The sequence below is a fragment of the Carassius gibelio genome, chromosome A5, assembly GCF_023724105.1.
Source record: "Carassius gibelio isolate Cgi1373 ecotype wild population from Czech Republic chromosome A5, carGib1.2-hapl.c, whole genome shotgun sequence".
Classification (NCBI taxonomy): Eukaryota; Metazoa; Chordata; class Actinopteri; order Cypriniformes; family Cyprinidae; genus Carassius; species Carassius gibelio.
Genome location: NC_068375.1, coordinates 13,124,991 through 13,145,962, shown reverse-complemented (window position 1 = coordinate 13,145,962; position 20,972 = coordinate 13,124,991). Strand labels below are relative to the sequence as shown.

Below are 20,972 nucleotides of genomic sequence, written 5' to 3'. Positions count from 1 at the left end.
TCCAGGCATTATTCTCTCAGGTTTGCATGACATAATCGCAAAGTGGCAAACAACCAAAGTGTGCAACGCTGCTTTTCTCATACCTGACACTCGCAGGAGAGGGAGTTTTCGAGCATTGACTCATTCAGGCAGGTCTCATCATGCAGTTTCACTGGGCGCAAACCCTTTCAGAACAGGTGTGGTGGTTCGTGGCAGCGCTGACTGCTGTAACGGTTTTGGGGGTGTTGGGGCCCTGGGGTAATTACTAGGGTAGTTTAAGGGACAGGTTATACTTGGATTAGCATGAACAGTGAACGACTGTATTTTCATTAACATTAACAAAGGTTTATAAATAGTATAATAAATGTATGATTCATTCATAAATGACTCTACAAACATACACCTTTGTTTACTTCTGTGTGTTGCTCGGCAATCACTTTGTTGCAACCACTACTGATTCTGGGGAACTACATTATTTGGTGGAAGAACACTGTTTTTTATTAATATCATTACACTTTATTTGCTCTGTTTTAATTTGTGTAACCTTACTATGTATATGGAATAAGCATTTTATAAAAGCAATAAACCCTTTGAAGATGTGGTTTACAGTGAATTAAGGGGGTTTAAGTCACTCCGCTTCCTGTTGGCCTAACAATGCCCCTTAACAGTTATAAATTCACTCACGACTTCTTGCTTTAATATATATATATATATAGAGAGAGAGAGAGAGAGAGAGAGAGAGAGAGAGAGAGAGAGAGAGAGAGAGAGAGAGCTGTGTGTGTGTGTGTGTGTTGTAGCGTATCAGACCCGAACCAGACAAATTAAAGATTTGATCGGGAGCATGGTTGAAACATGAGGAGCCGATTCTTTAGAAAGGCAACAGGATGTTGTAAATCAATGCCTAGCACCACAGTCTGAAGCAAGCTAACCAACCAACTCTTTCACAGAACAGCTTTCAACATTAACACCATTAGAACAATTATTGACAATTTCAATTCGGAAAAGAGATTGTCAAATTTGGGGGAAGTAATTCAGATTGATGGTCAAAGAGATGCACAGCCTGACCCTCACATGTAAACCCATGATAGTATTCATGATCACGAGATCCTTGGATTGACTTCCCCTCACCTAGAAGAACCAGACTGAAATTCCTTTAAGAGGTCCTTTTAACCTCTGGTCTCCACAGAACGTCCTTATGTCAGAGAATGGCACAGGAACTGTCTTTTCTAGATATAAATGGACCAAAATGAACTCAAAAGGACTTATAAATGAATATCAGTCCACTGCTTAACTCCATATTCATTTATATGTTACCCACACATTTGACTATCATGTTTCCAATCACTTATTGTGTATGTCTTTTTAATAACTATTGAATAGCTTAAGGATTCATATTCATGTTTGGTATGTGTGTGATTGAATCTTCTAGCTTGAAAAGTTTCTGACCATCAGTTATTTGTCAAATGTATCATATTCTTGTTATAGTAATCAAAAATGACACCCTGCAAGAGCAGGAAAATTCAGACCACGTGCTTGATAAGATAACATATGATTTATGACACCGAAAGCAAAGACAATATCTAATTGGTCAAGACAACCTTTGAGGTGTGTCCAAAAGGCCAGTTTAAATACTCAGGACACCATCAAATTTGGCTTTTAGCTTTTGCTTTTCAGCTTTGCTTTTACTCATTACTGTCAGCGTTCTTTGAGCACGGTTCCAGTGTGCTTGGGTCTGCACGCTGCTGCTACTTAGATCACGATGAGAAGGAACACCACCTAATCTCATCAAACTTTACTTCTGTTCTTTTACTTTAGTTTCTTTTCTTTTCCACTGAGAGTTTCGTGTTCTGAGTTAAGTTTTGTAACACTGTGTCTCCGAATCTGAGCTTGAGTGCCTGCCTAAAACTTCAAACAGCCCACACCTCCACGTCTTCAGGTGACGCCCAACCACGGGCTTCCCAAGACGTCACTTCAGCGACTACTGAACTTCCAGCCAATCAGCAACCTTGGGAACCCCCCTTTTCAATGACAACAAAGGGAACTCCCTTTACACAGGAGACGCAAGTAACTTACCTCCAGACTGATTTATACTGGTGTATTTAATATAATTTTAACCTTACTGAGGAACTCAATGCGAGGGTTAATTAAGTGATTGATGGTTGTTCATGTCTATGCAATTTCACGTATTGTTGTAAACTTGGGACTTCACACTCTCTTTTCATTCTCTAAAAATCATTCTTTCATGACTTTCTCTCTCGTGTGAATGTGTGCGTGCGTGCGTTTATGTGTTAGATTAGCTTATATGTCTTAGATTTATCTAATAAAGCCTTATTCATATTGAAAAGTATCTTGTGTTTTGTGCTTATAAGTTAATGTCTTAAACTGCCGATCTTGTTACTGTGCTAATTGATAGTGTTTTCACTATAGTTTGGATATTAGTATCCAGCGCAGATTTGATGTTAAACGGCTCGTTCAGTGAATCGCAGGGCGTCTCACTGATCAGCCGTGAAACAGTGATTCTGTTCAAATTCCCTTTAAAATCTTAAAGGGGGGGTGAAATGCTATTTCATGCATACTGAGTTTTTTACACTGTTAAAGAATTGGATTCCCATGCTAAACATGGACAAAGTTTCAAAAATTAAGTTGTACGTTTGAAGGAGTATTTCTGTTCCAAAAATACTCCTTCCGGTTTGTCACAAGTTTCGGAAAGTTTTTTTCGAGTATGGCTCTGTGTGACGTTAGATGGAGCGGAATTTCCTTATATGGGTCCTGAGGGCACGTCTGCCGGAAGAGCACGCGCTCCCGTATAGCACAGCACTGAGAGCACAACAGACTTCACTGATCAGAGCGAGAGCGTCGCGAAATGTCACAAAAGGAGAGTGTTTTTGGTTGCCAGGGCAAGACAACCCTGCACAGATTACCAAAGAAAAAACAACATTAAGGGACCAGTGGATGGAGTTTATTTTATTTTATGTGTTGGAACCGCAGGCGGTGAGTAAAACTACTTCAAACATCTCTGCCTTCTTGTTATTGCGTCCCCTCCCCTGCCAGAGACCCGGGTTCGAGCCCCGCTCGGAGCGAGTCATTGCTGCTGCTGCTCTCATTCAGTTTCAGCCTCGGGATCTGATTCTGGATCATAAATAAACGGCTGAATCTGACTGTAAGCCATGGTTTGTTTTGGATGATGTTTTTTCCTCACGGTAATGTCACAGTTTCCAGACGCTCTCAACGCAAAAGCCTACTGGCGCTCATGATTCTTTAGCTCCGCCCAAACGTCACGCCTCCAGCCGGTCGTGTTTGTCCGGCAGTACTACTCTATAGGTACTCAAGATTAACAGGATATTGAGTGAAAATGAGCATTTCACCCCCCCCCCCCCTTTAAATGATTCCCTAAATTGACCTGTTTCCTTTACAGACCTGTTTCCAGTCTGTATCCAGATCAGAGGGTCACTGCAGTCGCCCGGATCCAGTATGTATCCAGACCAGATGGTGGATCAGCACCTAGAAAGGACCTCTATTGCCCTGAAAGACAGCGGAGACCAGGACAACTAGAGCCCCAGATACAGATCCCCTGTAAAGACCTTGTCTCAGAGGAGCACCAGGACAAGACCACAGGAAACAGATGATTCTTCTGCACAATCTGACTTTGATGCAGCCTGGAATTGAACTAATGGTTTCGTCTGGTCAGAGGAGAACTGGCCCCCCAACTGAGCCTGGTTTCTCCCAAGGTTTTTTTCTCCATTCTGTCACTGATGGAGTTTCGGTTCCTTGCCGCTGTCGCCTCTGGCTTGCTTAGTTGGGGACACTTCATCTACAGTGATATCATTGACTTGATTGCAAATAAATGCACAGACACTATTTAAACTGAACAGAGATGACATAACTGAATTCAGTGATGAACTGCCTTTAACTGTCATTTTGCATTATTGACACACTGTTTTCCTAATGAATGTGGTTCAGTTGCTTTGACACAATGTATTTTATTTAAAGCGCTATATAAATAAAGGTGACTTGACTTGACTTTTGTGTTGTAGTCAGGACAAAAGGAGGCTTTAGTGTTGCTGAGGGGCAGCTGGTAGCTCCTCTGTGCTGCTGGGAATGATCTTCTTAGGTTTATTTCCTCATTCATGTCCTAGTCATGATCTAGAAATCTGCTTTTGGATTGAAGCTGTAAATACATTTCTTCAACTAGGCCTATGCAAGAACTTCTCTTCGATGAAGACAAACTGTGGTGATATTGATCGTCTGCTATAACAGGTGGAAATCATTGATTGATTATTAGCAGTCAAAGGTATTCAGCAGGTTTTCATCCATAGTTCATAAAGCTAATTGGGAGTATTAGGCTATATTTTGTGCATATTGATTCAGTCTGTCCATATGAACGTGAAAGTGACATTCAGCCAAGTATGGTGACCCATACTCAGAATTCATGCTCTGCATTTAACCCATCAAAAGTCTCACACACACACACACACACACACGGGTTTATGTGTATTACAAGGACACTTTGGCCCAAACCAGTTTTTTGCTGTATTATGGGGACACCCCTTTCTACTTGCTCTACAGAGTTGAGGTGCACATCAAAAAATTTTGTTTTAGCCACAGAACACAGATCTCACTTCAAAATTCATTTACACTCAACACAAGTGATATTGTGACAACCTGACAAAATACACAATTATAAGGACAGGACATATTTACATGCAAGCCCCGCCTATGATAAAAACCTTTATTATGAGGACAGTAGCTATAACACACACACACACACATGCCATTATTGTGTATTAAAGGGACACACATGTATTAATAGGACATATCTAAACATACACAAAATTAAGGCATTGAGTATTAAAATTACACTGCTGGCCTGAGGCCAAATGGCTTAAAACTTCAATGTATTTGTGAACCCTTATGAGACTATTGTCAGTCAAACCCTTCTGGTCACAAAGTTCTGGTCTGTTAATAATGCCCTGAATATCAAAATCCTTTAAAAGGCAGTAAACAGTTTTCTGACTTCACTCCTGAACTTTGAAAGCCACCACAGCCTTGTTCAGAATTTAGACACACTTGATCAGTTTAAGTTTACAAACTCATCTCTTTAACCAAGCATACACATAATTCAATAATTAGCTCAATCAGAAACAAGAGTAATTATTTTTCTGTTCATCTTCTTCACTAAGTGTGAATGTATGAGCTTTATGTCTTCCAGTGTCTTATCCCTGGACAACCAAGCCATTTATTTTTTTATATGCATCCCCAGGAACATCTTTAAATGAAACCTTAAAAATGCAAACACAAACGTGAAAACATTGTGTGTTATGAGGACAAACGTGAAAACATTGTGTGTTATGAGGACAAACGTGAAAACATTGTGTGTTATGAGGACAAACGTGAAAACATTGTGTGTTATGAGGACAAAAGTGATCTTTGAAGACAAACGATTTAACACAAACACAAAAGTGAAAACATTGTGTGTTATGAGGACAAACGTGATCTATGAGGACAAACGGTTTAACACAAACACAAACGTGAAAACATTGTGTTTTATGAGGACAAACGTGATTTAGGAGGACAAATGGTTTAACAAAGTGTAGGCAACATTCTCAGGTCTGCTGAAACTGGTAACACGAGGCTTGTCCAGGTACTCTGAGTCAGTACAATTTAATGACATTTATTAAATAATAATACATCAAAATAATTTGATTTGAATTTAAACAGACAAAACTTATTTCAAATCATAGTTTGTGTTCCTGTAGTACTGTGGCTGTAACTGTACCAAGCAGAAAAATGGCACATCCAGCTAGATGTAATCACAAAATTAACCTCTCCAGGGTGAAACAATGTATTTTGTAAGAACAACCAGCTGTCTGTACATTTGACCTAATATAGCTTTGTAATAACATATATTCTGTGATATGAATGTCCATCATCATTCGCATTTACATGTATTCATTTGGCAGACAGTTTTATCCAAAGATACTCACAGTAAGCAGTGTGCAGCTATCACTTCAGTCATCTGCTGGCACTGAACATCGAACCAGCGACCTCTTTACGAGTCTAACTCTCTAACCACAAGGCCATTTATATATATATATATATATAAAGACATGTGGAGAAACTTTGGATTTCAGCTCCCCTTAGCTGTTGGAACACTTCTACATCGGCTGAATTATGAGGACACAGGCCATGTCCTCGTAATTCAAAATGTCCTCATAATGTGGCGTGTATTCATATGAAATGTCCTCATAAATCACAAAGACCAACACACACACACACACACACACTGCAGCGCCCGGGGAGCAGTTGGGGGTTCAATGCCTTGTTCAAAGGCACCTAAGTCGTGGTATTGCCAGACAAAGATTCAAACCCACAACCCTAGAGTTAGGAGTCAAACATTCTCTAACCACTAGGCCACGACTTCCCCATCATATGCAGATACATTTGACTATAAATATGCTGTTTAACATTCTGTTCTGGGTTTATTGTCCAAGACAAAATAAGTAAGTCTGACATCAGGGCCGGTTCCAGGCAAGGGCAGGAAAACTAATTAAAACTAATTAAAACTAATCTGAAGCCGACTGTATTTTGATAAGTTAAAGCTATGCTTGAGACTGGCCAAACAATCATAAAGTAATTCCAGATAATTGCAGCATATTTATTTTATTATCTGAATGTAAGTGCGCTGAGTTCACGTGGAGGCTTTAGTTTGTTGCAGAAAAGCAGAGGCTGACAATGAGCGAAAATTGGCAGAAATATACGAGCATAGCCTATATAAGCGTCTAAAATACATAAGACTATTATACAGTCAAAAGTTACCCTTTTTGACTTGTTGTTAATGTTGAATGTAAGAATTACTTACTATAGAGACTGTATTATCGAGTGATGCAAAATATTCAACCTTTTTTTCTCTTTTTTAATTCATAATTATTGTGACGACAACAGCATTTTTCTGTCTTGCACTTTTAAGATATGAATACAACTAAAATTGAATGGGTGCATATTTTAAAGTAACTAAAAAATATATTATTGATTACTGTACAAAACAGTCTTATTATTTATTTGGTTCCTTTACCATTACCATTACCATAGTGGTCTGGTCTTAATATTTTCCTCAAAACAATAATAGAATGTTCTAGATATGATTATGGTCTTGTTTGGTTTAAATAAAAAGTTAGCTGAAAAAAATCACCAGTGTAGAAACAATGATACAGAGAAAGAAAACAAAGTTTATTATTATTATTATTATTATATTATTTAATAAAGAAAAAAAGTTTATTTTATTGTGAAAGTGCCTGATATTCTAGTCTGCCCATGAAAGCTTTTTTTTCCAGTATTAAAGCCTAGTTAATGTACTTATTAAAGCAATTTCTACAGTATAAATTTCTAGATTTCTAGATCCTATTTCAGCCTTTTGGCTAAAATCTGCTTGTTGGAAAAAAAAAGAAATATATTTTAGGAACAGGATTTATTTTAAATTGAGTTACACCACCACAATTTTGCGAAATTCAGTTTTAAATAATTGATTAATATATACATTTGTGTAATTCCCTGTTAATGTAAGCACCCAGGTACTGGTGTAGACTTCAATTGAAAAAGAAAGTGATCTCTCAAAGTATCTGAAATGTATCTATATTATAATTTTTTTATAGTGTTGAAGTGCATCATGTTCAGGCTAGCTGGAAAAGAGGACAACAATGAGGCCGATGAGGAGGGCCGCCATAGCCACAGACAGAATGACGGTGATGACCACCATGGCTCCACTGCGCGCTGGAAGACCACTGTCTATCTGCTGGAAATCAATGACTACAAAGAAAGATGAGATATATCACAACCATATAGGCCTACATCATTCAGTATATTACAAGAAGCTCACTTGAAATAACTGTATTTTTTTCTGTATATACCATTGGTAGTCGCCATAGTCAAGTTTGCACTTGTATCATTTGAGCCTGCAATTTTGTACTGCATGCTGAAAAAGAAAAACAATTAAGATTGTCGTTTAGCCTTGGTTTAGATGGTTACACACACACACACACACACACATACATTTATTATAGTAAAGAACTCCCATGGATAAAGACATTTACTATAGCTTATACACCATATCCCTAAAACCTCACACAAACCTGACACGTGATACATAACTGTACCCACACATATGCATGCAAACATGCACACTTACTTGTATGTTGTGCCATTTTTTAGGTTTTGCAGAAGCAACCCCAGCCGAGTGACAGAACAAGATGGGACGATGAAACTCTTTGTTTCTGCAGCACACATAAGTCATAATGCTTAACATTTCAATGATGTCACGTGAGCCACATTCAGGATGAAAGTGATGCGCGTACTGTTTTCATTGGACGGCAGTTCTGTGTACAGCAGCTCGGCGGACTTGTTTCCATAAACGCTGCAGTCTGGCAGACCCAGCAGAAAAGAGTTTGGGAACCGACTCGCCAGCACACCATCTATTTTAGGATCCAGCAGTCGAATTTCTATTTCTAAGAAGAAAACAATAATTGACCCCTTGGAATAAAATGTGTTTTATAACAATTAATTACTAACAACAAATATTATGCAACAGTAGCTAGAAGTAGAAAATGTGAAACCATAAAAATTGAGTTTTTACCTGCCAAGTTTAAGGGACACAAGATCCCCAGGATGAAAAGAAGATTCAGCATGTTGTCCTGTAGAGTCCAGATGTGTGTACAACTCAGAATGCTCTGGATGAAACTGTGGGATGGGAAATAACAGTACAGCTAAAACCAGACGAGCGGGACAGAACGGCACGTTTGAGCCAATCAGTGTCCTCAGAAAACAGGTTTGTCCAGGTGAGTCTAAAATAAAAGCCCTTCCCTGCGTTACACCTTCAATCTGTATGCATGCTGACGCACCAAATCCTTTATTATATTCTGAGCGACAATGACTAACTAACGTTTTGTACTGTATTATGATCAAGTTACACCTGTTTCTGGAACAAGCAGGATAGTCACTTGTAACTTTACCAAACCCATATGACCTTGTGTGGAACATAGAATGCTATATTTTCAAACAGGTGTTATCAAAGTGGTCCATAGAGCTAATACACTATATGCCATCCACATCTTCTGAAGTCTAAGAGTAAGATCAAAATATTTGTATGGTACATCATGTCTTCTTGTGAAATCAAAACTGATTATTAACATGATTCTTAGACAAAACATAAATCCGTCACATGCGACCTAAGAGTAAACATTCACAGTTATCATGAAGGGACACGTCATAAATGATACTGATAGTAAATACAAAAATGACAAAGCAGAACTTCAGGCCTTCTAAAGCATAAAAACAATAAAGAGATTAGCCTATATGTTCTTAATAATATTGCACTATAATTTCACTGTTTTATTTTATTTTTATTTTTTTTATGTAAAATCATTTTCTAACTGTTTTAAATGTTTTAATCATTTTAAAAGTTTTAAAATTGCTTGTTTTATTTTTGTTATTATTTTTCTTCATGATTATTTTACTTTCTTTTTTGTAAAGCACTTTGAATTACCATTGTGTACGAAATGTGCTATATAAATAAACTTGCCTTGCCTTGCCTAATAAATCAATTTAGTTTTACTTGTGTTTTAACCTAAATGATGATTTTGCGATAAAGGACTGAAGTTAAATAATGTTTTTTTTACTCAGTTGAAACTTGAAGGTGTTACCATCATGCCGTTTTATTAGAAAGTCGAAATTGTGATGAAAGTTAGAATTATACATAATTGAAAAATTAAAGGTACTAATCATAGTTAGGACAAAAAGTTTAGATTTGTAATTATAGATTTACAAATAAAAAATTTGATTTGCATAATTTCAAAATTCTTTCAGAATTATACCTTGCATTTCATCATTTACCTCTAAAAATAAAAATTTTATTTCATAAATATGATTGACCAAAGCATTTTTTTATGAGGTAGAAATATGCTTTCATATGTCTATATACAGTGAACACTGTCAGAATTCTCTTTATGTATGAAACAATCACAAAGCTCGCTGCACTGTGCTCTTAAATCCAAAACTTTGCTCAAAAGATATTAACTGAAACCTGTACATTGCATAAGGGTTGTAAAGTATATATACATGTATACATATATATAAAAAAGTGAGACGTCATAAGTGCAAATTTTAATGTCAAATAGTGAAACTGAAATATACAAATGTTATTCAAAATCTTTTTTTTTTTTTTTTTTTTTTTTTTAAGCAAAGAACAACCAAACAAACAATAACTAGATATTATTAATCATACACAAAAGCTAAAATGTGAAACTCAAGGAACTTCGAATGCTTTGGACAATGCTGCATAAAAATAGTGTGAGATGCACATATTCCACACCAGGCATATAAAAATGTTTTCCCTGCCAGAAATCCTCATAAATGTTCAGAAACACAAAGCTAGGTGTGTGCCGGAAATATATTGAGAACTGTAAACTATGTTGACCACTCTGCTATATGTTGTCTCAGCGTCACTGCACATATCAGAGCCGGAGCCAATAAAAGTAAAAAGTATCCTGCTACATCATTTAAAACAACAGTGAAGAAACAACAGTCTAATAAAGCTATATTGAAACAAGATACTCAAAAGTCAGTGGTCTTGTTTTGGGTTACATACAGATTTTCACATCAACTTTATCAATAAACAAAAAGCCAGATATGAGCCTTCATCTTCAACAAAATTGGCACAGAGATTTTACACAGAAAGTGAAATAAGGTTTCATGCAAAATAAAAGCTCGGCTGAAAATGCTGAACATGCCTGTCATGTTCTTTGTAGCAAGATTGCATATCTAAACAATGTGCCATTGCATAGTAGTGCTTTTTTCCCTTCGATAGTTAGCAGTGAAGCTGTATTCACAAGCCCTGAAGAAGAACAGTGGTTCTCTGCGTTCTGCCGTCTCATTTAGTGCTGCTTGTAAACATTACAGAATGAGTGAAGCTGTTGCCTTCAGGGGGGCTCAGTGGTGGTATGATGTGGTGTTCCAGCGATACCAGGATCTGAGGAAGAGTCCAATTCATCATTTTGTACAGTTTTCTGGTCCTATGGTTAGTTCAACTTAAGATGGGTGTGCATGTGAAGTTACATGCTGTGGGTTTACCCTGTGGTGTTGAACGTCTGGTTGACCCCCTGTGCGGTCAGTGGACTGGATGTAGTGGAGAGAGTGTTGGGGGAGGAGCCTCGACTGGGGCTGCTGGGGGAGGAGCTTGATGACACTGCAGGAACAACACAACAATCCCATTTATTTGTACTGTGCTATTCACAATACATAGAATTTCAAAGCAGCTTTACAGAACATCACACTGTTATGTTTGTAATACACTTTGATTCTTAAAAAGCATTAATGGAAATATCATTGGATATTACAGGCAGACTAAAAAAAAATATATAGATCCCCCAAGATGAGATTTTCCTACAATGGCAGTAGTGTGGCTTGTCGAGGCACCAGCTCAATACTTACCACCTCCAGTGGCGAGTGGACTGAATGAGCGGGAAGTGGAAGGCTGAAACAGGAAATGAACCGGATTAGTGGGAAATTGGGTGGAGAACTTGTTTATGGAAAACAAACATCCCTTCAACCACAAACCTTCCAAAACAGACTCAGTTTGGAGAGGATGATAATGTTATAAACATGCTAGGAAGACCAATTATTCATTTAAGATTCATTATATTGTGGCTACTAGTTTATCTCATCAAGTAGAGATTTAAAAAAGCACGAAAGACACTCCACAAAAATCAAGAAAAACTGTAATATTGTGAAATATTATTAAAATTAACTTTCCGATTTATGTGCTTATTTTATAATGTAATTAATTGTTGTGATGGCAAAGCTGAATTTTCAGGAAACATTAGTTCAGTCAGTCTTAAATGCATTTACTGTCACTTTTGAGCTTTTTAATTAATCCAGTATTAAGTAAAAAAAAAAAAAAAGTCCTAGTGACCCCAAACCTTTGAACCATATAATATTAATCTAATGTTTAGAGCTGTTCTCTGGTGGAAAATACTTTCTTAAAACTTAAAACTTTTCTTAAAAACATCCTGGCTGAAACAAGTGTGGCTCTGTCCACATTGAACCAGAGATTATTCCTAATAAGACATGACACCATTTATGTTGTACATGTGCATTATCGATCATGTTCTCTCTCTAATTAATTTTCTCTGAACTGAATCATGGTATTCAATGAATCATTACTAGAGAGCGGTTGAATAATGCTGGCTCAGACTCACCAGACGAGGGTTGTAGTTGTGAGACTTTATGGGTGAACTGGAGATGGGGCAGTATATCCGCTTCTCTTTCTGCCGCCGGTTGCAGAACCAAACCCGCACTACTTCTTTCTCCATGGACAGCTGCTCTGAGATGAGTGTGATCTCTTCAGAGTTGGGTTTTGGGTTCTGTATAGGGTAGAAAGTGTGTTTATGTATCACAGCCTGCAGGGGGCACTGCAAACAAACTGCTGCACTTTGTCATTGCTGAATCAAAACTACATTACACAGTGTTAGTAAGTACAGCTTACCAGAAGCAGGTTATGGTTACCCGTCTAGAGCAAGCAGTGACACCTTATAGTTTTTAAATCTATAGTTTAAGCATAAACCTGCTCATACTAATGTACAATGTTGATTAAATTAACTTTAAATAATAAATTATAAATGCTACAAAATTATACTACAGTATATTACTTAAATTACTTAATTAAAATTAACATTTCTAACATTAAAAAATATAAATCATCCTTTTTTTGCTCATTCTGTATTAATCAAATGCTATCTAGAATGTCCTTCTCCCTAATTAATTCCACCTTACATGACTAATAAATACAAGTAAATAATATATAATGCTCATAGACCTGAAGCATTTGAAAATAAGTAAAAACTTCAAATTCACATTAAGAATTTTATTTTTTTAATTTTACTCATTTCTTTCAGATTCACTTACTAAAAATAAGTAACTATAAGTACTAAAACTAAAATAAAAAATGTATAAAAATATTTAGACAGAATATATAACTGTTAAAACTATATATATATATATACATATATATATTTATTTTTTTTATACATATGTATATATATATATATATATATATATATATATATATATATATATATATATATATATATATATATATATATATATATATATATATTTATATATTATATATATATATACATATATATAAATGACAAAATGTAACAAAACTTTCTACAATGTGAACTAAAATGAAAATGAAAGCAGAAGATGTTACAATTTAAAATAGTAATAAAAATATGTCTAAAATACCACAGACTCACATCTAAAAAGCGTTTCTCTAGTGTGAGTTTGATATTAGTTTCAATGCTTGTCCTCTTTTTCCTCTTCCTCCCATAACCCTCCATCAGAGGTGGTAAGGTGGTGGGGCTGGTCATGGAGTCGGATGGTGAGTTCTCTGATGAGAGAGAGGGAAGGGAAGGTTTACTGGAGTCCAGTCCTCAAAACAGAGGCTTACAGAGAAAATGTTAGTCAGTTCTGTCCACGAGAGGGCAGCGGCACATACCTGCGTCACTCAGCCACTTCTCCAGCAAGGGCTTGAGCTTGCACATGTTTTTGAAGCTTAGATTGAGAGCCTCAAAGCGTGAGATTGTAGTCTGACTGAAGTCATTTCCATACAGCTTTCCCATGGCCAGACCCACGTCACCCTGCAGCCACAACACACGAGAGTTTGAGAACTGGATCAGGTCCACAGCAGAGCTGAGAAACATTGAGTATTACACAACTGGCTTCTTTTTTAGTTCAACTATATATATCAATAATAAAAACAGTCAATAAATCAATATATATTCGAATTTAATACATCTGACAAGCATAAATACATCATCAATTTTGGCTAAATATGCTTGATTATTCACTGAATAAACACAAAGCACACCATAGTCAATAAAAATGTATGTATTAAATATAATGAAATGGGTAACACTTTACAATAAAGTTCATTAGTTAATAAATGCTCTAGAAGGATTTTTCAGTCTAAAGTTAACTACTTTAAAATGGACAATACTTCTAGCGCATTTATTAATCTTAGTTAATGTTAATTTCCACATTTACTAATGCATTCAAATGGAAAGTTGTGCTTGTTAACATTAGTTAATGCACTGTCAACTAACAATGAACGACTGTATTTTCATTAGCTAAAAATGACAAAGATTAATAATAATCTGTAATATATTGTCCATGTTAGTTAACACATTAACAAAAGGAACTTTATTGTAAAGTGTTATCATGAAATGTATTTAAATGCAGTTATCCTATAGATTGGAAAATACACATTTCTTACATGTTGTGTTGTTGTGAGAAATTAAATGCATTAGAAAAAAAACTTAGACTGGTTATATGAATATATATGATTTTATTTTATATGATTAAGTGTATTTATTTAATTCCTAACCCATTTAATTCTGCATCATGTTCACTGCTTTACTTTCAGCTCAAATTCAGGAACTGAATCAAAACTAAAATGCATTCTCAATTCTGTTCTGCTGCTGATAATATTCATAACTTACAGTCTGTTTTCAAAACGAGATGTAGAAAGTGAATATTAAATAAAAAGATTTTCATATAAATGGGAAATCGATAATATTATTAGAGAGATAAAGATCCTTGATTAAAATAAAAATAAAAAACTATCAAATATCCAGCTAAAACAGTTATAATAACAGGCAGGTAGTCTGACCTGAGTAAAGCCTAGTTTGATGCGTCTCTGTTTGAAGGCTTTGGCAAACTGCTCGAGTTCCTCCAGGTCACTGGGTTCATCTTGTGGTGACCCCATATGTTTCGGCACCTGTAAGTGAGACATATCCAGGTGTCCGTCCATCGAGGAGCCGGCCAGACCTGACCTGCCCATTGCCTTATGAGAAAATCAAAACCATTAGAGTCTTGGCAATCAGCTGTTATCATTTCTGTTTGCTTATATGCTATTTGTCTTATTATCTGATCCTTAATAAAAGTAATAGTACCTTAATAAAACATTACAATTAAAAATAATAATAAAAATGAGGTGCAAAACAAAATATAATTATTCTCATAGTTGTATCCCTGATATTTCACAGTGTTGACTTTACTGTTATTTTTACTGTACTTTACTGTAACTTTCAGTTGTATTTATTTATTTCCAATTTAAGAAGTAATCTAAGACTGTGATGGCTGTGATGTACCTGGGGTGTGAGTGCAAGACCAGGCTGGTGCGGCAGGAGTCCTGTCTGGGACTGGGAGGGCAAGGAAAGCAGATTGGGCTGCAGCAGTGCTGAAGAAAACAGTATTTAAATACCCATTTACTGTAGTTACATCAGACAAAAAGAATGTTCTCATTGATGCATTACCCCTAAAATGAGCCTGTACATCTACTGACCTTGGTGTCCTGATTGGGCCTGTGAGAGGAGAAACGATGAAGGAGAGGACAGGTGAGATCCAGGCATCAGGACGAGCTGGGGCAGAGGGTGCAGGGAGGACAGCTCCTAAAAAAACACCAATCATCAGCCATTGCTTGTTTCATCTTTTACCACAGTCCCACTTTGTGTTAAGTTTAGAGGACTGAATCCCACAAAAACATGCTCAGGTCACATTTCATCAACAAAAACAAAAAAAAGAAAGAACGAAGAAAACGTATTTTGCATAAAGTCTATTAAGATGGTTTGCATTATGACACTACTTTCAAGACAGTTAAGCACATTTCCCCCAAAATCTCATTAACCTAATGCTTTTTGCTTTTGTTTTTAATTTACATTATTTTTATTGGTGATAATGGACTAGATTATATTTTGCTGTATTAAAAAATTATTTAATTCATTTAAATCATTACAAATAAAAGATCAATATTTAATTAACGTATTATTATTATTTAAAAATAGTTAACAGATAGTACAAAGTTTTATAAATAATTGAATAATTATGATAACCAATATTTAATAAATTGCTTTTTTTCCCTCATAAATGTTTGAATAACAGAATACTTAATTAACATCTTTTTTTCAAGTTTAAATTGAATTGCATTAGATCATATTTTAGCGTATTAATACAATTTGTTTTATTTTAGGAATTAAAGACAGTTAACAAATACTACCACGTTTTTTAAATACTTGAATACTAAAATTAATGTTTCTCATTAAATTTAGTTAGTTAGTTTGGTTAGAAATTAAAAATGTAAATGTGTTGCCTAAGTGTTGCTTAGGTATTATTACAAAAAGTACTGTTACAGTGTCAAAAAGCCTAGAGATTCTCAAAACAGGCTTTAAGTTTGCGTCTTTGTTAAATGTGAAATCTATGACCCGAGCATGCACTTGATGGCTTTCATGATTCCCGTATGACTGGGCTGATGAGGACGTACCCCAGTGAGGTGACCTCCATGCACCGGTGATCCCTGAGTCAAGTGGCATGTCTTGTGGGACGCTCCAGAATGAGGTGAATCATTCAGGTTCTCAGTCTTAATCTGTACATGAAACAACGGCTTTGTTAGACAACACAAACCTGACGAACATTTGAAAATATGGAGCGGTTCGCTGGTGTGTTTTGGTCCTCAGGCATGTGTGTGTTTGTGTGTGTGTGTATGCATGCGCTCTTTGTGTGTACTCAGAGACCAGTAAGGCTGCTGGACTCGTTCTGCAGGAGAGGGCCTTTAACAAACATTTCTTCCCTTCCCGCAGGCACAGTATGCAAATGCCCTGACAAGCCTGAAGCTAGTTCCTGTGCACGAAACGTTGCACTGTCCTCAACACTAGATCATATGACAGGCTCATCTGATGAACCAAGGAAGCTCATTCATTATGACTCAGATGTCTCATGTACAGTAACGCTAGGAAACTTTTGTCATCCTTCAAACTGTTTACCCTTGAACCCAAGAGTTTCTTTTTATAAGAGGAGCAATGAGCTGCTCTGAATACCAAGCCAGTAGATGAGGGATATTAAGTAAAACATTGTTAATACTCACTTGTCTGGTGAAGCCGTTTTGTTCAATGTCTGTAAAATGAAAAGATAATCACATTTAGCATCAGACTGAGAGTTATGCATTAACATTCAAGCCGCCTCCCACTGGATCCTGCTAATTTGACAAAACCTTTTAGTTCTCATTTAGACTTTTATCACGATTTCTTCCCAGGGTTTTTCATCATTAGACCTATAATGGACTATACCATGAAAACAAACTCGCAAATGTTCCATTAAACTGAGCGGGGAGGGTTCAAAGGTCATCAATACCAGGCAATCTCCCTTCATTTGAAATTCAAATCTATCTCTATGAGGCCGTGGTTAGAACGGCACTCACTCGCTCCACAATATGGAAATCTCCCCTTCTCCTGAGCCAAACTTCCAGTATGGAAATCATCAGATCATGCAAATGAGTTTCCATGGCAACCTTTAGAGGCCTTCACATTTGAATACTTGCAGACCTCCAGGTGCATCTCTTAACCTCTCTCTCTCTCTCTCTCACACACACACACACAGTTTTAAATTATACATTAATATGATTATAAAACCTGCTGTATCCTATTTTCTGTATTTGAATGACATCATATCCTTTGAAAATCGCTGATCTTAAAGTCAGAATGGTTAGAGTGGTGTGTTTGCACATAAATGATGATACTTTTAAAATTATTGTTCAAAGTTGTAAATAAAAAATATTACAGGACTACATTTTCAGACTTTAAAAACCTCATCTTTAATTCAATGTTACTTGCCTTTTCTTTGTAATTAATTGTAAAATTTACAAGCAATTTTTAAATTAAAACTGTTTCTACATCTAATCTCTCCGCCCTCTGTTTCTTTGCATCTCCAAAATAATACAATGTCTTTAAAAATTGTGTTCCCAATAAAATAAGTGTTCCTGTAGCTCAAGTGGTAGAGCATTGCATTGTCAAGCAAGGTTGTGGGTTCGATTCCCTGGGAACACATGATAGGTAAAAACTGATCGCCTTAATGCACTGTAAGTCGCTTCGGATAAAAGTATCTGCTAAATGCATAAATTTAATTTTAATTACATATTTTAATTTTAAAAATACAAATAAAAACCTAGATTTAGATATAAATATACTTTGCATGTGTTTTTTTTTTTTTTTTTTTAACATGACTACTTGTAAACATGAACAACATTTTTCGTTCAATTCAAATATTTGTAGATATCACATGACCTGATGGGACATCTGATAGGTCTAACCATAACCCTAATCCCTACTCAAACATTTCACACCATAGAGGTGATGGAACATAAATGAAATATATATTCAACATTCAGTGACAATACCCTACTCTCTCTGAATTGGCATTTCTGTCAGGTTCCTCATTTGAAGAAGATGGTTCCGTACTGAAGCCATTGTGAGCAGCCCATGATTCAGTACTGCCTGAGGCTATGAGTGCTTCACTGCAAACAAACCGCCACACACATCCTGGTAGACTTCTCATCCATCAGCCTGCACTCATCACGCACACAAACGTCCGATGAACTCTGAAGTCAACTGAACTTAAGCTGCAAGATGAACTCGTTTTTATAAATACATATATTTAGGGAGGCAAATAAAATGTAAAAAGAAAATGTATAAATAGAAATCCACATAAAAACGACTTAGTTGGCACAAAGCGAGAGCGCGACCAGTGTGTCCCATCAACACAGAGTTAAACTTTTGGTCATAACCACAAACGGTTATTGTGAAGAAGCCCGGTGGCAGTTCTCGAAATTATGATCCTCATTTCAAAGGAGCGTAAAACTGAATCAGTCGACTCAGTACTCGCAGTCAACCACAGATCAATAAAAGACTCAATAACTGGAAAAACAATTTTCTGAGACCATTTCTACACAATGAAAATCCACCTTTATATCTAAAAGCTGTGAAATTGTTTGATGGATTTAAGTATATAATCACATAATATTTCTAATGTATCACAGAATATTTAAACATTTACATTTGTTTGTTATAATTTTTTTCACTTATTACAGTCTGTTTCAAGACACACAGCTTGATGCTATTTTACAGCATTAAAAGGCGTAAACAGACAACTCTAATTGGCATATAATCGATAACATATGTTCGTGTTATTTACATTCAAATGCTATCATACATTAGTTAAAAGTTCATTTTACCATTTCGAGGGAACTGACAATATTCCACGGAGTGAAAAGTCTCCTTACCAGCTTGTTCATGCTGAGATTCTGTCTGTTCAACAGCCTCTGTGCTCATCTTAATATCTGTAATGATAAATACAGCTGATTTACCTACAGGATCACAACTTTATGCAGACACTGGGGCAATTCATGTCATGACCCAGCCAGTAAAATCATCTTGAGGTTTATTCTAATGCGTGGAGCTTTCAAATGGTCTCCTTTATGTAAAGGGCTTGTTGTAATATTCATAAGAGCGAGGGTATCCCCATTCACCATTCACCACAATCACTCTGTCTCTCCACCCTAATCTCTTCTAGTCAAAAACATTTAAATCTGTCAATATAGAGAGCTGCGAACAGGTAGAATGCAAAACAATATGATTCCACAAAACGGTCCCTGTTTGAGAAGAAAGCAGGCATCTGGATAAAAACCTTGAGGAGTACACTTACCTTATAGCAGGAAAGCTCCCCGGGTCCAGGCTCTGTAGATTATATCCCTGCGTCTGTGGTGCTTTTCTCAGGTCTTGTGTGCCAAACTGAGTGAACTTTTCTCAAAAAGGTTCAGAGAGACACATTTAGCCAAGTGGGTTAGTAGAAGAGCATTCACCTCTTCAGTATCCCACACCAGCCGATAGACACGTCATTTGCATAAGGCCCTCGTGTGTCCTATCCAGCCTCTGACTTTTTGCATAAAACAACAATAGGCAGACGGCAAACTTCGAAAAGCTTGAGAATAAGAGCATGCGTGAAAGCCTGCCTGTATGTACACTGGCAAACTTGAAGTGTGCTTTGTCTTTGATTGAACATGGCATAACTCTATTTATTCAAATACATCACTATATGCATAAAGGCAGGAAATATGATTGTTCTTTTTACTAGTGAGAACAGATTTGACTTCAGTTACATTTGATATAAATTCCCAAAGTGATGTTTTTACACTTACGTCAAATGTAATGGTTCCAAACATATATCTCAGAGGTCTGCCTCGTTATTCTGGCATTAAAAGGGCGACAGGTCATTCATTGCACAACAGAGACCAAAAGTTTGTTTCTCAGCCAGAGTTCTGTGGAAATAGATTTGAAAGCAAAACTGCCAACTGAAAGTCTGTCTTAGGAGTTTTAATGTACTTTTTGCAGTTATTAAACTGTATCCAAAGAGATTTTTGTTTATATCCCCCACACTATTCCACTTGATTAGACCACCAGCAGGTTTCTCATGACTACAGGATGTGAAGTGCAGGGGTGGAGTGTTATTATACGGAAACCTGATTGATTTCTGCGAGTTTCAAATCCAATGGGAGTGTGCGTCAACCAAGGTTTGATTTCAAATTAAGGTAAACATTTATGGAGATGTAATAGGCTAACAATAGCTTTTTAATTATTATTTTTAATTCTGTTATATTAATTTATTTGTGTATGTAGGCTTTATGAAATGTATTCCTATTAGACTAAGTTAATGCCACCCTAATTTATAATACTATCCATGTCACATTTGTTCCATGTGTCATTGTACTGCATTTTGGAGATTTCATTACCACTAAACGTTTATCCTAAAGTAAAAACCGTTAACATCGGTTAGCTAATCCAGTTCGTGTGTGCACAGCTGCGTTTGGTTGGTCGCGGATGGCAGAGCGTGTTTGTGCAGATATAAACTCTGTCAGGTAAAGTTCCACCTCTAGGTCACATTCATGAATTAACCACGTTACGTTAATAAGTTATAACTTTACCTTCTAAAGATGAATTTTACCGTCACACCATCCAGAATGAACATAAATGAAGACTTTACACTAGAGGGCAGCATTCAGTCTCTCAGGAGATGAGACACCGCATAGTGCTCGTAATGTTGACAATTTGCATATG

The 20,972-nt window shown here is 36.4% G+C and overlaps 2 protein-coding genes across 2 annotated transcripts; both read right to left on the bottom strand.

Annotated features, from left to right (window-relative positions):
* Positions 1–7,596: 7,596 nt before the first annotated feature.
* On the bottom strand, positions 7,597–8,742 carry zgc:194948 (uncharacterized protein LOC796981 homolog). Its single transcript, XM_052590175.1, has 5 exons — positions 8,606–8,742; positions 8,328–8,477; positions 8,162–8,246; positions 7,884–7,948; positions 7,597–7,782 (listed from the first exon to the last, which is right to left on the bottom strand). The coding sequence occupies exons 1-5, from the start codon at positions 8,655–8,657 to the stop codon at positions 7,652–7,654; spliced, it is 483 nt and encodes a 160-aa protein (XP_052446135.1). The 5' UTR covers positions 8,658–8,742; the 3' UTR covers positions 7,597–7,651.
* Positions 8,743–10,122: 1,380 nt separating this feature from the next.
* Positions 10,123–19,726, bottom strand: LOC127995136 (POU domain, class 2, transcription factor 3-like). Its single transcript, XM_052591853.1, has 13 exons — positions 19,564–19,726; positions 19,142–19,198; positions 16,952–16,980; positions 16,352–16,453; positions 15,377–15,482; positions 15,183–15,271; positions 14,702–14,875; positions 13,529–13,670; positions 13,287–13,420; positions 12,225–12,389; positions 11,458–11,500; positions 11,098–11,212; positions 10,123–10,996 (listed from the first exon to the last, which is right to left on the bottom strand). Exons 2-13 carry the CDS (start codon positions 19,188–19,190, stop codon positions 10,957–10,959), a joined length of 1,188 nt encoding a protein of 395 aa, XP_052447813.1. The 5' UTR covers positions 19,191–19,198; positions 19,564–19,726; the 3' UTR covers positions 10,123–10,956.
* Positions 19,727–20,972: the final 1,246 nt, after the last annotated feature.